The sequence below is a fragment of the Acromyrmex echinatior genome, chromosome 6 (assembly GCF_024713525.1).
Source record: "Acromyrmex echinatior isolate Ae372 chromosome 6, ASM2471352v2, whole genome shotgun sequence".
Lineage (NCBI taxonomy): Eukaryota > Metazoa > Arthropoda > Insecta > Hymenoptera > Formicidae > Acromyrmex > Acromyrmex echinatior.
Genome location: NC_141857.1, coordinates 5,047,074 through 5,061,987, shown reverse-complemented (window position 1 = coordinate 5,061,987; position 14,914 = coordinate 5,047,074). Strand labels below are relative to the sequence as shown.

Here is a 14,914-nt window from a genome sequence, read left to right as displayed (position 1 = left end):
AATCGTTGTAATGATGGTATCGTTTTTTCGCGAGTGATACAGCAGGATGCATTTCAGTCGAACTAATTGGAAGAATAATTATTTATGCATATCAAGATCAAACTAATCATTGTATTTTATCGAAGATATTATCGATACAAACAAGCAATAGTTGGATAATTATTGAATTGATTGATCGCCGAGAACGATCTCGAGTTCTAGAAAATAGATAAATCTTCTTAATTGCGACGCAAAGGAACGATACGGATCAATTTCCCATCTACGTCCTCGTGCAGAGTCAATCCTATCTCTTGCAACGCGGGATTGTCTGGCACGCCTGTTTTTTTACAATTTTTAATAATTTCTTGATTCTCAGGGTTTCCCTCGCACAGATTTCTCAAAGCGAAAATGGTCCATTGTAAGATAACTGCGTAAAAATTGTCAATAGCGAGTCAAATTGTCAAAAATGAGCAAAAGTAAAAAAAAAAACATGAAATTCAATTACACTTACGCGGATTCCTCGCGTCTATATTACAACAATCCAGAAGCAATGGAATTCCATCTATTTCGCGAAACTGGAATCATATATTATCATTATGCCTTTTTATTTGAAACATCTCGAAGACTCACTAACATTATTAGATATCAAAGAGTAATGGTAACTCAACTCCTTGAGTTAAATAATATTTTGTTATTTCAACTTCCATGTGTGTCAAAATATAACTCAATCTAATTTTGTGAGTGAATTATACTTAGTTTCTCAAAATAAACGTCCATATTAATATGTGTATTTAGTAAATAATGAATGATAGTAAACTAAATGAATTAAATTCAATATATTTCTCGAGTTACTTTGTTCAAGTTAAATTAACGATATATTCAGTAAAAGTGGACTTATACAGAAATAATTAAAAATAATTTAAAGTATAATTTGACACTATGAATTTAACAGTAAGAGAACTAGACATCTTTTGTCTAGTCTACACGAATGATCGAACGCTATAACGTCAATATTTCCGTACCGACAACAGATTTATCATAACCGATGATCAGCAAAAAAGTCATCTGCATCTTACTATCGTGACTACGATGTTCGTGTCATCCTTGATACTAGGAGACTGACTTAATATTCCGCCCGCAGGCTCGTGTTTCCGATCTGATTCATCATAACTAATTTATCTGTCAATACGCATGCGACGTGAACTTTGTCATCTCGCAGATCCGTTAAATTTGCAACGCGTATATCAGATTTCGATCATCTTGCTACATCTCTCAGTCAGATGGAACACTTAATTTCGCTTTGTCCAACACGACAGGCCGCGTGCTATTGCGTATCTTTTGTTCGCGTATTCCGTATCATCCGCACGCGAGATGTAATCAGCGGGAGAGAAATATCGATTTACCGTACATGCATAGCGCACAATCGTGGCACGCAACAAAAAGCCAAATTTATATTTTGCAACTGTCAAGGTTCTCTACGTTTGAAAATAACCTACCATCATTCACGAGATACAATTTTAATCCCTTGAGTACGGAACAACGTGACGCAAGCGTTCTGTGTGGCCGGAACTCAGCGCTGTGGCTATTCTTTTTTTTCTTCGTATGAAGCTTAAGATACACCAAGTGGTTTCGTAACATATAGTTGAATATAGGATTTTTGCTAAGCTATTTGCGTTTTTCTTAAGCTTGTGATATACTATTTATTTGTAGAAATTAATTAATTTGTAGGTAAATTAGGTAGATAATTAATTTTGTAAATAATAAAAAAAATTAAAAGTATCAATAAGACAAATGCTTGTATAAAATATCTAATAATACAATTTGCGCAATTCTTTTATGATAAAAGAAAAAAATTTAAACCGAATCGTGATAAGAAAAGGAATGAATAAAGAATTTTTATTTTAATTTAAAATTCAATTATTAATATTATTATTACTTTTAGTTCATAAATTTAAATGTAATAAATTTAAATTTATGAAATAAAAGTAATAATATTATTAGGAATAACTAAACATGTGTGTATGCATATCTTTGTCATATCTTTTTTTCTATTTCTTTTTTTATTATTTATATATCGATTGTCACATATTTAAAACTTGACATTCTAATTCCTCTCATGACCATTACGAGGCGTGCTTTAACGGTAGACCCGTGGAAAAAAAAACGCTTGAGACAAGTAAGGAACGTTTCTTACCGATTGTAGATAAATTTGTATGAATTTTACATTTCCCTTCCTTTTTTGAGAACAAAGTATATTAAGATAAAATTCATGTAATTGCACTTACCAAATCTTGACACATTTTGTTCTTGTGTACCACATTTGCAATGACTTGTATTAGTCCCGCTTTGAAGCCATATGCAGGATGTTCCTGTGGATCACAATTTGCCGCTGTTGCTTCAGATTCCTCGATATCACTTATATTTGAGCATACATTTACAGTTCTTCTTTGAGTATTAGGTGCCACTTGACTTAAATTCGTTATTGGAGTAAAATAATTGTCTGCTTCTTTTCCCATCATATGTAACGACATCAAAAGATCTATAAATGTAATTATATTATTTTTACATTCAATCAGATTGTACTGAAAACTGATGTTCTTACATTTACAATTAATAAGCAAACTCCTGACATTTTCTGAGATCTTGCATTGTGTAGTGAGAAGTCTCAGAATATTAAGAATAAGGATAATTTCTGTAGGATCTATGCTATTCACGTATGTGTCCACGGTCTTTAAAATGAGATCACTTTTTTTGCAAAATGTTGATGCTAAAAATTCAGTCTGATCCTCTGTGAGTACTGTATTAAAATCAGATTGCCAAGCATTCCAGACTTCATCATAGATAATTTTAAGTAAATCTAACTTTTCATTCATAGTTATATTATTATATACATCTTCAAATATATTTGGTTGATGTAATAGGAATAACAATGCATCTTTTGCAGATGTAAAACCTTCTTTGGTAGGTTTTAATAATTGTAAAAATATATCTTTCTTCTCCATTGTGAAATAGTCGTGACATAATTTTTTTAATGCATTGTACACATAAATACAAGCTGCATTAGCCAGTAATCTATTATCAGACTGCATGCAACTCCTAAAAAATAATGAAAATAATTTTTTATTCTTTATTTTTAGCAAATTATAAAAGATTAAAATAAGTTTTATATATTTATATATAATTATATGTAAACTTACAAAATAGCTTGTTTCAGATTATCACAATTTAAATATCTTAGAATATCCTCTTCTGTAGATGTAATATTTGGACAGGCATATGTAAATAAATTACATAAAAATTGGATACTGAGTCTAAGGATATCCAATTCATTGTCAATTAAATGGTAAGTGGATTTTCCATGAATCTTAATGTAATCTACAGTCCATTCTATGACTCCATCATAAGGAAAATGAGACTCATGTGGATAATCACAGTTTTTTCTTTGTTTGCATAAATCACTTTCAACTAATTCATTATATAAATTTTTACTTTTATATTTAACAGATTCTACGTTTTCTATCATATGTTGTTTATGTTTGTAACTGTCAAGACAAGAGTTCCCCAGACATTTCAAGCATAAAATTATAATCGTATCCGGAGTGACTTCGCTTAAGAGTACTTGACACATTTGTGCTAAGATACTTGCATCAAGTATCGTCCTGAAACATTACATAATAATTATCATATATGATTATCTGTCAACTAACAACTTACAAATTACATATTGTTACAAACATACTCTGACTCTTGTCTGACAAAATGCTTTGGTTTGACGTTTTGCAGTAACTGATCCCAGTCTTTTTCATTTATAATCATTTTTAATTTTTGCGAATCAATGTGTGTCGTCATTTTTAATAAAATTGCCACTGTTTATTGCACGGACAAAGCTTTTCATAAACACGTGTCAATTGGTTAATCAACAGAACATGGATAGAGAATGTGAATGTAGACTGCAGTTGAATGTAGTTTCGTTTTCTAAGCGCTCCTGTACACTAAACATTTTTACCCATAGATAACATCCAGCGATCCTTCGATTTTATCATATCAATGGTCTAGTTTCCACCAAAGTTTAAACCGGATCAGAATGTAAGAACCAACCACAGTCGAATATTCCCCTGTTACAATCGAACGACAGGGGAATGCTCGACTGTAGTTGGTTGATTCTTACATTCTGATCTGGTTTAAATCCTCGGTGGAAACTAGATCAGAGATTGTGTTATGTATGTACATTAATTGTTATATTGTATATTGTTCCATTCTATTCCACGCTATCATATTCACAAAATATAATTGCGTTGTAAAAATAAAAATTGAAATAATTTCTAAAAAAGATATTAAAAATATATAGCGGAATATGTTTAATATTTAATATTTAATTCTGTGGATATAAAATTGACACAAAATAGAATCAAATACAATAATGTACATAACGCGAAAATTTAACAGAATCGAAAATCATGGTGTATTACCCGTTACATTCGTGGCTAGATAGTTCAATGTGCATGTTTTGTGCACATAGAGGTCTCAGTAAACGAATTCCTTCCGTTCCATTTAAAACACTGAGTAATTGTGATACAAATTTAAATCGACAGAAATAAATTTAATTTTAAACAAAATAAATCTTATATATACATCTGAATTTGTAAACTGCGTGCCGAAATCTTTTTAGGTTTTGAAACGTAATCATAAACAGAACCAGTGATATCATTTAATAAATTGACAATTAGCAATTTAATATTAGGTGTTGGAATTAATTCGTAGCGTTTTTTAATGAAAGAATGTTATTTATTTCACATGAGCATTAAAAAATACATTAATGAAAGTACTTCCCATCACTTGTAAAACGCTACGAATTAATTCCAACACCTAATAATTATTTATAATATCTTTATAAAAATATTAATAATCTATTCTCTTAACGAGAATTATAAATCTACGAAAAAAATTTATACTAAACACGTCCACTGAGTCTACTTTTAGGTTTCACATTGTCAGATTTCTCTCTGGATCTGAAGGTAGTGGAGATACCATGTAACGTTACGCTACTGCTGCTCCAGTGTAATTATTCGTTACACTCTCCATCACTCTCCGTGACTAGCGTTTGTGACAAGTCGGCGTTTTGTACTTTTGCGCTTGCTTTTAATAAAGATAAAACATTAAAGGTAAATTTATAACTTAGTTTGAAAAAACAATTTATATTAAATATCACATTTGTCATCATACTTATGTTACAGTCACAGAATATTCTGTTTCGTTTTGCCATGTCATTCTTTGTTAACTGACCTATTCAGTTTGTTATTCTGTTAGAGCTTTTCTGTTTGAGCTTTTATCCATTTTTATTAATATTCGAATGTTCTGTCGCGTATTATAATTACATATAATAATAGATGTTTTAATTTTTTTAACTTTATTGAATTTATTTGTGTCATCTTTAATCGCGCTTAACCTCAAACTTGATTTCTATAGAATGCTATAGGACGTTTAATGTTTACTCTGTAATCTTAATTTTACATTACTTTCTTAACAACTTGAAATTAAACAGATAATTCAAATATAAAATAGTTAAAAGCATCAATTTACATATGTACATAACCTATAAATCTTGTTATTCACTACAAGTACTGAAAATATATAATTCATGTTTTGTATACATTTACAATACTCGCAATGAATGATGAATAGTCTACGTCTCTAACTTGTTCATCTATCTATTTCAAGATGTTTCTAACACGTTCTGAATACGATCGTGGAGTAAATACCTTCTCGCCAGAAGGAAGATTATTTCAAGTCGAATATGCCATAGAAGCCATAAAGCTTGGCTCTACTGCTATTGGAATTGCAACAACAGAAGGAGTCGTTCTGGCAGTGGAGAAACGTATTACTTCAACTTTAATGGAACCAACCACTGTAGAAAAAATTGTAGAAATCGATAAACATATAGGATGTGCAGCATCTGGTTTGATGGCCGATTCACGGACAATGATCGATAGAGCTCGAGTTGAATGTCAGAATCATTGGTTTGTCTACAATGAAAAAATGACAGTGGAGTCAACTGCTCAAGCTGTATCTAATTTAGCTATACAGTTTGGAGACAGTGACGACGATGGCACTGCCATGTCTAGACCATTTGGTGTAGCAATGTTATTTGCGGGGATTGATGAGAAAGGTCCACAACTATATCACATGGATCCATCTGGTACGTTTGTTCAATTTGATGCAAAAGCCATAGGATCCGGTAGTGAAGGAGCTCAACAAAATCTTCAAGAAGTATATCATAAGGTAATTTGCGTTATTATTGAATTGAACAATGCTTATTGACATTGTATATTAAATGAATATTGTTCTTACAGTCCATGACGCTCAAGGAAGCATTAAAAGCTGCGCTGACAATATTGAAACAAGTAATGGAAGAAAAACTGAACGATACCAATATTGAAGTGATGACAATGACGCCCGGACAATTGTTTCATATGTTTAGCAAGGCAGAATTACAAGAGGTGATTAAAGATATTGCTTAAAAAGCTATATTATACGTATGAGTTAAATGATTTCACCAGATCATGGAGAAATAAACAAATTTCTTAAATAGCGTGTAATGCGAATGTAAATTATATCTCTACTTTACATACGGAGCAAATACTTTACGTCTGTATATTTAATATTTTCATTTATCGTCTTTAAAGAAAAAATATTACGAAAAAAGAAAATATCAAGTGGATTTATATTACCTTTCATGTTGCATTCCTCTAATCAGCTTCCTTTAATTATTTTTATACTGACATTTTATTCTTAACACTTTTTTCTTAAAATTTCAATATATAAAAAATTTAATGGAAATACATATGTGTACATACTCGTATATAAATCAATATAGAATCGACATTTCTACTAAGAAAATGTCGATTCTGTATTGATAAAAAAATGTGTTAGATAAAATAAAATAAAAATGTGCAAATGGTAGGACAATTTATATTTCAAATACACATATCTATACATAAAATTAAATTTAAATAATTTACTCCAATTTATTTCATTTAGCTGATAGACTTCAACGCCACATCGGACGAGACTTTCGTAAGACCAACAGCCGATAACTTCTTGCCAAACCTTTCCCAGCCATCTACGTCCCTCAAAGGATAAATAATCATTCTAGATGCCTTTCTCCAGGTACTCCTATCTATGTTCCTTAATCTTTCCAATCCTGTATTTTTATACATTGTTTCATTTTCCTATATTGTTTTTTGTCAATAAGAGTATTGATAGTATTTGGATAAATATAAAATAAACTTTAATTTGCGAATTCATATAGATTAATATATTAAAATAATATATGATACACATACATATATATATATATATATATATATATATATATATATATATATATAGATGCATTATGATTGAATTATGTAATTTATTATTTAAATTTAAAACGCCTTTTATATTGTTACTTAATAACGATTTGTCAATTTTTTTATATCATAATAATTGCACATAATAGTATTAGGTAATAATATTCTAAATATTCGTCGAAATATTTTGTTTTAATCTGATATACGTCAAGTACCTCGAAAATTATCATAAAAAGAATTGAAACGAATAACCGCAAATAGTCGGAGGTTTTTTGTTACAAGCGGCAGTAATAGTGTGACACAAACGGACATTTCCAGATCGATCCGTTGTTAAATTCGTAGCGGTCGGAAATGGGTGTGCGACGGATGGCTCGTTTTCGATTAAAAGCTGCCCGCCGCGACTGAATGCGCGTATCCGAAATCAATAATTAATTTTGCCAGCTAGCCGAGAACGGGGCGAAATGGCTCCGCGAGAGCTTGGCGGAAATGGTCGGATACCGCTTGGTTGGATGCTGTGATGCTCCGATAAAACGTCCCTTTTTATCCCGTTCTCTCGGCTGCCAGATTATTGGATATTATTCCATTTCAAGCGTTCAATCCCGCTACGATTCGCTCGCTTGGATTCCCACGGGGGTTTCCCTGTCGCCTATTGATTGCACGTAACTCTTAAAATGTCTATACGTGTGACACCGCTGAAATGTGTATGAATCTACATTTTTGTCCCGCCATGCCTGACACACCCTGTATTCTGCATGAATCGAATCCATTAACCGTATATGAAAAAAAGCCACTTAGATATCTGTACGATATTTTTTTATCGCGTTAAAGAACGCGCTTCGCACAAGATTTGTATCTCCAAGTGCGCTTAATGCAGGGAAAGTAATAATAATTGGATAGAAACTTTTATTATAATTCGAGAACGATTGTAACAATACAGTCACAAGCTGATATACGTATAAGATAAATGAATTATTTTAAAGATAATATATATTCACAACGATATACAACAAAATAATTATTTAAATATATATTAAAAATAATTTCTTTAATATGCATATAAGATTATTTACAAGAAAAGAAAGGATGGCAATTAGTTTTCTACCGCATAATGCGGTTTAATAATTGACCGTGTGTTTCGCGAAAATTACTTTCGCCGGAAAAAAGATTTCAGAACAGTAGGAAACGGTACGGTCGTGGATTATTGAGGGTGGATCGCTCGGCGGAAGCGATATGGGTTCGAGGAGGACTAAGGGACTAAGGTAAACGGAGTGAGAAAGAGAGACCGACTCGAGCACGGCAGAGGACTGGTAATTAACTGTGATGAGAGAGAGGCGGTGGGATAGTCCCGTTTGAGTTCCTGAGAATCCCCGGGGACCTGACCCGTCGTATCAGACGCCAAACACTCACTCCCACACATCGAAGCCGAAAACCCGTCGTCCTCGGGACGCGCGTTGCCACGTTCAAGTTTCGCTACGATAATTGCCTTCGCTTCACAGTCGCGCCACCGACACCCGCCACAGAGACGGATAAGAGAGCCCGCCCCTACTTTCCTTCCTTCGCGAATAAACCTGGAACGGGGTTGGAATATCGGAAAGTGGATGTAGATAATACTGCAGAAATTTAGTTTACGCGATTGAGCTCCCTTGTGTCACGGGAAAGCCGTAAAGCAGCGTCTACAATGAGATTTTAAGGCGTAACTTAAGTCTCAAGGCGTAAGAAATTGATTAATCACAGTCGAATGTGAGGAGAATAGATAATCGATTATGATTAGCTTCTTAATCGACTATGATTAATTTTTTACGATTTAAAGTTTAAAGTTTAAGTTTTATGCCTCAATATCTCATTGTAGACGTTGCTTAAAGCATATATTGCTTTTTTTTTCTAAAAATGATTAGAGTAAAAAATATACAGCGAATTAAAAATGCAAGATATAATTGACAATTATGCCGAGTGTCAATTCTGTTAAAATTAAATGAGTCGTTTTTTAAATATAAATACACGTATTAAGAGGTGTAAAAAATTATTCAAGAAACTATATTTATTAGGTGAAATTTTCTTTTGAAACAATCCTTTTGGATATATTACAAACGGTGTAATAAGTCTTCCCATTAAAAACAATTACGAAATCGTGATGATGCAAATCAATCCGGAAACAAAAGGCGCCATGTATCATCCCGTATGAGATGAACGAAATACGAAAATGCAAGGCAGCGGCGATGCAGCAAGAAACTTTCTTCCTTATTATTACCAAAGAGCCTCGATAGAAAACCGGAAGTGCGCGCGGCATCTCAGCGTAGGTAAGATACCTGTACAACACGGGGCTATAATTCACGCATCGCAGAATCGTCGCCATTTTTTTCACTTTCACAGAGAGCCGGTCGTTCGCCCAACGTGAACGCCGCGGTCTCTCCTCACGTTTCATCGCAGCAGGTAGCATTACATTTACATCGTCCGTGCTCACACAATTACAGTATAACGCTACGGTCTCGCGAATATGGGCGATTGTTTCATCGACCACTAACTAATCTTGTCGTTAGCTTGTTACGTGTTCTAATAATGTACTGCCTAAGTACATCCGATATTATAAATTGCGCTTAACGAGACGAAAGGGAATGGATTTTACGACGATCTTTTGAGCGTTGCGTCATTATCGATTTCTCCCATGTTCGATAATACCCCAGAAGTTTCCCCGTAATTTTTTGTATAAACATGTATGAACAGATACGGAACCCAGATTTTATTAGTGGCTAAACGAGCGTTCGGAAGAAGAGGTGAAACGTTCATCGGATTTTCAGATATAGCATACAACGGATATCTTAATCTTTATTTCGTATTTAATTGCGCGCTACGAATTTTAATTACGTCACCGCCGCGGCGACTGATAATATCGATAGGAAACCCGAGTAAAGCCGGCTGTCTGTCCTGTGTAACAAAACAGGAAATTCGTTCGTTAATATGACCGACCCAATTTCACCAGAAATATTTTATCTTTCCTCTACAAACGAATATCCAACATCAAATTAAATTAATTTTTATAAACTTCTGAATATTAATAATATTAACAGAATGTGTTTAATATCAGATGCTCGAAGCTCACGTAAATTATGTGACGTTTCTTGCGTTTGTATTACTTAAAAGCGATGACCTATCAAATTTTAATCGGGAAAAATCGACTTGGTGAAAGGAGTGGCGAGATAGCATTCGGATGTCGTAGATACGCTTTGGAGTATTACGTTTTACGTGTGTATACATATATATATATATATATGCGGCAGGCTCGATGGCCCCGACGGAGAAAGTAATGCTTTCTTGAACGCAAACACGCATGTATCTAGTTGCTCTTAATTGCGGCTCAGGATCGCTCGAGAATCGAAAGTGTTTGCGGAAGTTTGCGCAGCTTCTGTCGCGAGACGAGGGATATGCAATCCCTTCCTTTCTGCCTTTCTGTGATTTTTGCATTTTCGCGCTCGAGGACTTAATGATCTCTTGACAGGCTAACATCAGTAACATTATGGCTTTTACCTGCTGGCTAGACCGGAAGGTAAACGCGGAAAGCGTCGCTATAATTTACGAGCGAATGTTGACTCGTACTTTTTGGACTTGGTTGGCGAATCTTTTTCCTATATTTTCTTTTTTTATGTCAATTGCTCGGATAATACGAACGCGCGTTTCTTCGCCGACGGGAACAATGAATTTAGAAGAGTGAAACTCTCGCTCAACAGTCGACGAAATTTTCTCGAGAAAGTGAATCCTGACGTTGATTTATACTCTCGCTTATATGCGCAACATGTTTGATATTAGCATGAATCTGCGCGTCATACCATAACGGACGATGTATTATTCCATCTCTCCGCGTTATCTTGCACTCCATCTTGTTACGTACGTTAAGAAAAGTGATCTAGATATTTTAGATCTGTTATTAAGATAAGGATCGAGAAAAGTGAGGAGTGTAATAGGCATAATATTTATTAAATCTTTGATATAAAAAAGATACGTATATTGTTTTCACAATGAACTTTTTTTTTTACTTAACTTACTTACGTTTCTAAGTTATGGTAATAATACCTCACAGCAATACTATACGTGGACGTAACGGATTGCCGCGAATGTACCAATAGCCAATAATGTACGCTGGAATCTGCACGTACTTGTGCACCTTTTTAGAGCATAGAAAAGTATACATTTGTTTAGATTTCGAATACGTTAATTTATTAACATGCGCACAGGATTCGTTTCATTACCGCAGAGGGCATAATCCATAGAACAATCGATTTCGCTTAACTTATTATCATAATGTACAGTTTAAAAGTATTGCCGAATAACCGCTACGTTTACCTGGATTTCCGGAAATATAATACAAGAATACGGTAAACTCGTCAATCGCGACAGTAGTTGTCACCTCCATATTTCTCCTAATTCGCTAATAATCTCGGAACAAAGATCTTTGCTTAAAGCTATTATAATTTTTCGTATAGCTCTAGAGATTACTTCTCGAGAATTGGTGAACTAATCCTCAACGAGAAGTATCTCTCAATTCGGAGAAAAACACGCGATCATCTAACATCGAGGGAGTGAAAGCGTTTTGTAGAGATAAAACGCTTCTCGATGTTCGTTTCTCGCGTCCGCTCCGCGATTCGTCGTCGCGAGGATCAACCGTGAATATCGTAACCTCCACCGCCGCCACCATGGAAGTCGCCTCCGTCGCCGCCACCATATCCGCCACCATATCCGCCACCATATCCGCCACCATATCCGCCTCCATCGCCATAACCGCCGCCACCGCCGCCCAGATCACCGTGATCGTGCTTCGGTATGTGAATCGGTATGTGCACCGGAACCTTAACTGGCACCGGTATTTCTTTCTCGACCGGAACCGGAACCTCCTTCTCGACGATGTACGGCTTGTCAACCGGCACTTTGACCGGCACCGGAACCGGCTTTTCCACCGGCACCGGTACTGGTTTGTGAACATGGTACGGTTGCGGAATCGGCACCTTCACTGGCACCGGATATGGTTTCTCCACCGGTACCGGGTACGGTTTGTCGATTGGCACCTTCACTTCGTACGGTATCGGCTTTTCGACCGGCACCGGGTATGGTTTTTCGACGGTGACCGGATATGGTTTCGGCACAGGAACTGGATACGGTTTGTCCACCGGTACCTTCACCTCGTAGGGCACCGGTTTCTCCACAGCATACGGTTGCGGAACCGGCACCTTTATCTTCACCGGGAAGGGTACGTGCTTCTCGACGGTGTAGGGCTGTGGTACCGGTACCTTCACCGGTACCGGTATGTGCTTTTCCACGGTGTAGGGCTGTGGCACGTATACTTTGACCTCGTAAGGCTTATCCACCGGCACCTTCACTTCATACGGCACCTTCTTCTCGACGGTGTACGGCTGTGGCACGTGGACCGGCACTTTGACGAACACCTTCACAGGATAGGGCACATGCTTTTCGACGGTGTAGGGCTGCGGCACGTTGACCTTCACTTCGTATGGTACGTGCTTCTCCACCAGATAGGGTACGTGCTTCGTTACTTCGTAAGGTACCGGCACTTTCTTTACAACCGTCACCGTCTTCACATGCTCATCATAACCAATGCCACCATCACCGCCGCCGCCGCCACCGCCACCGTGTAGATCGCCACCGTCACCGAAACTATGCTGGAGTCCACGTTTTTCCGTTTTCTTCTCCGTTGATTCCGCTTCGACATTCTGCGAGCTCTTTTCTGTCTTGCTCGAATCCTTCGCGCATATAACTTGTGTGGCCACTGCCACCAAAATGATGGCAATCTGAAATCATGTTATTATAAAGCTATATATAATCAATAATTTTATATATACAATAATTTAATATAATTATAATTAATAAGTGATAAATAATAAAAATTAAAAGATGTGAAATTGCACTAAAGTATTATAAGACATTAGATTTGAGATATTTCATCTTATTTTGTAAGAATAAATTAACTTATAGAAGGGAAAAAAAATTTATAGACACATTAATCTCATGTTATAAAACGATATTTGATATATATGGATGGATTAATTTACCTTAATATTCATCCTTGAGTTCACGTATATTTTAGCGTGGCGTATGACCACTAACTGAACCGCTTCGTTTTCTAAGCTGAGCCTTATATACTTCGCGCTATAATAGCTTAGCACTTTCCCTGCACTTCATCGCTCATATTATCCATACGGAGTCTTACTTTACGTACACTGACAAAAAAGTCGGCTAGGCGAGTTCAGGAAATGAATACGCACACGAATCTGTTTCATGACAGCCTAAAGTTTGATCTATTTCAAATGTTACATTAATTTTTTTCTGCTTGATACAAATAGCGATTATATACATGTATATATAAAACGTAGATGTTAGTATGTTCATGAGAAATATTTTCTTCTTTTTATTCACAATTTTATTTTAAAGAAAATATATACTTAAATAATTTAAAAAATTGAAAATTTGTTACAAAATTTGAAAAATTAATTTTTATAGATATAACATGTAATAATATGTAATTATATAAATGCACATTACATTTGAATCATTAATAGAAAGATAATAGTAAATAATGTAATAGAAAGATAATAGTAAATAATGTAAATGATATAGTATACTTTTTCTACAAAAGTAATTATATACATTAGATATATACATTAGATTTTGATACAAATTTATGAAAAATATTCATTTATGAAAAATATTCATATCATAGCTACTTTCTTTTTAGAAAACACAAAAAATATAAGTGTTATTCTAGTTTTATTTATTGAATGCCAAGAAGTAGAACGATATATTTGTGTCAACTGTGCCTTTTAAAAGGAAAACAACCTTTATCACCATCGTTTATCGAGATATATGTATTATATAAAATTATCATGATATTACATAATATTGTATAATTATCTAAGCTACATATTATACATATTATACATATTATTATATATATAATTATCTAAGCTACATAATATGTATAACATGTTCTTATATACCTATATATATATATATATATATATATATATATATATATAGAGAGAGAGAGAGAGAGAGAGAGAGAGGTATATGTATATATACACATGTATGTGTACACACATTACACCAAGTAAATGACTACAAAGTAAATGGAGGAAGTTAACGTACGCGCAGTTATGGTCGGCGAATGTGCAACACCGTGATTTCCGTCTCTCCTTGTCACAAAAATTGGAAGCCGCCATGTGCGACGCAATATTAAAGTCTGAACCAGCGTATTATCCTTGTACCTACCATGTGCTTTTTCATGGTTGATCAACGATGAGAGCTCGTAATGCTAAACGAATGATTTACAATATCAGGCAAAAAGTTTCCGTATTTTCACACCACATCGTTTAATATGCATCCACAAATTGAATTAATCGCTCTTCATGTATGCTGATTACGTACGTTTACATTATTTCGTCGTGCCCCATTAGACTGTATGCATCGTCAATCGTTTGTACGTTTTAACTGCCATCGCGTGTTACTTTCATGTATCATAATTCTTTTCAAGTTTCGAGAAGCATTTTTTTCTCATGCTATTCTGTTTCGTAATGTGTCAA

At 34.7% G+C, this 14,914-nt stretch overlaps 4 protein-coding genes across 4 annotated transcripts in view; 2 read left to right on the top strand and 2 right to left on the bottom strand.

Moving 5' to 3' along the window:
- Window positions 1-14,914, top strand: part of Poxn (paired box pox-neuro) — a 118,081-nt gene that overhangs the window by 34,468 nt on the left and 68,699 nt on the right. The gene's annotated exons all lie outside the window — the stretch shown is intronic.
- On the bottom strand, window positions 92-4,707 carry LOC147909286 (ataxin-10). Its single transcript, XM_011069189.2, has 6 exons — window positions 3,719-4,707; window positions 3,177-3,638; window positions 2,582-3,075; window positions 2,265-2,518; window positions 491-554; window positions 92-406 (listed from the first exon to the last, which is right to left on the bottom strand). The coding sequence occupies exons 1-6, from the start codon at window positions 3,826-3,828 to the stop codon at window positions 219-221; spliced, it is 1,572 nt and encodes a 523-aa protein (XP_011067491.2). The 5' UTR covers window positions 3,829-4,707; the 3' UTR covers window positions 92-218.
- On the top strand, window positions 4,986-6,686 carry Prosalpha5 (proteasome alpha5 subunit). Its single transcript, XM_011069188.2, has 3 exons — window positions 4,986-5,141; window positions 5,698-6,258; window positions 6,330-6,686. The coding sequence occupies exons 2-3, from the start codon at window positions 5,698-5,700 to the stop codon at window positions 6,495-6,497; spliced, it is 729 nt and encodes a 242-aa protein (XP_011067490.1). The 5' UTR covers window positions 4,986-5,141; the 3' UTR covers window positions 6,498-6,686.
- Vajk4 (chitin-binding protein vajk4) lies at window positions 11,280-13,466 on the bottom strand. Its single transcript, XM_011069187.2, has 2 exons — window positions 13,388-13,466; window positions 11,280-13,126 (listed from the first exon to the last, which is right to left on the bottom strand). Exons 1-2 carry the CDS (start codon window positions 13,397-13,399, stop codon window positions 11,981-11,983), a joined length of 1,158 nt encoding a protein of 385 aa, XP_011067489.2. The 5' UTR covers window positions 13,400-13,466; the 3' UTR covers window positions 11,280-11,980.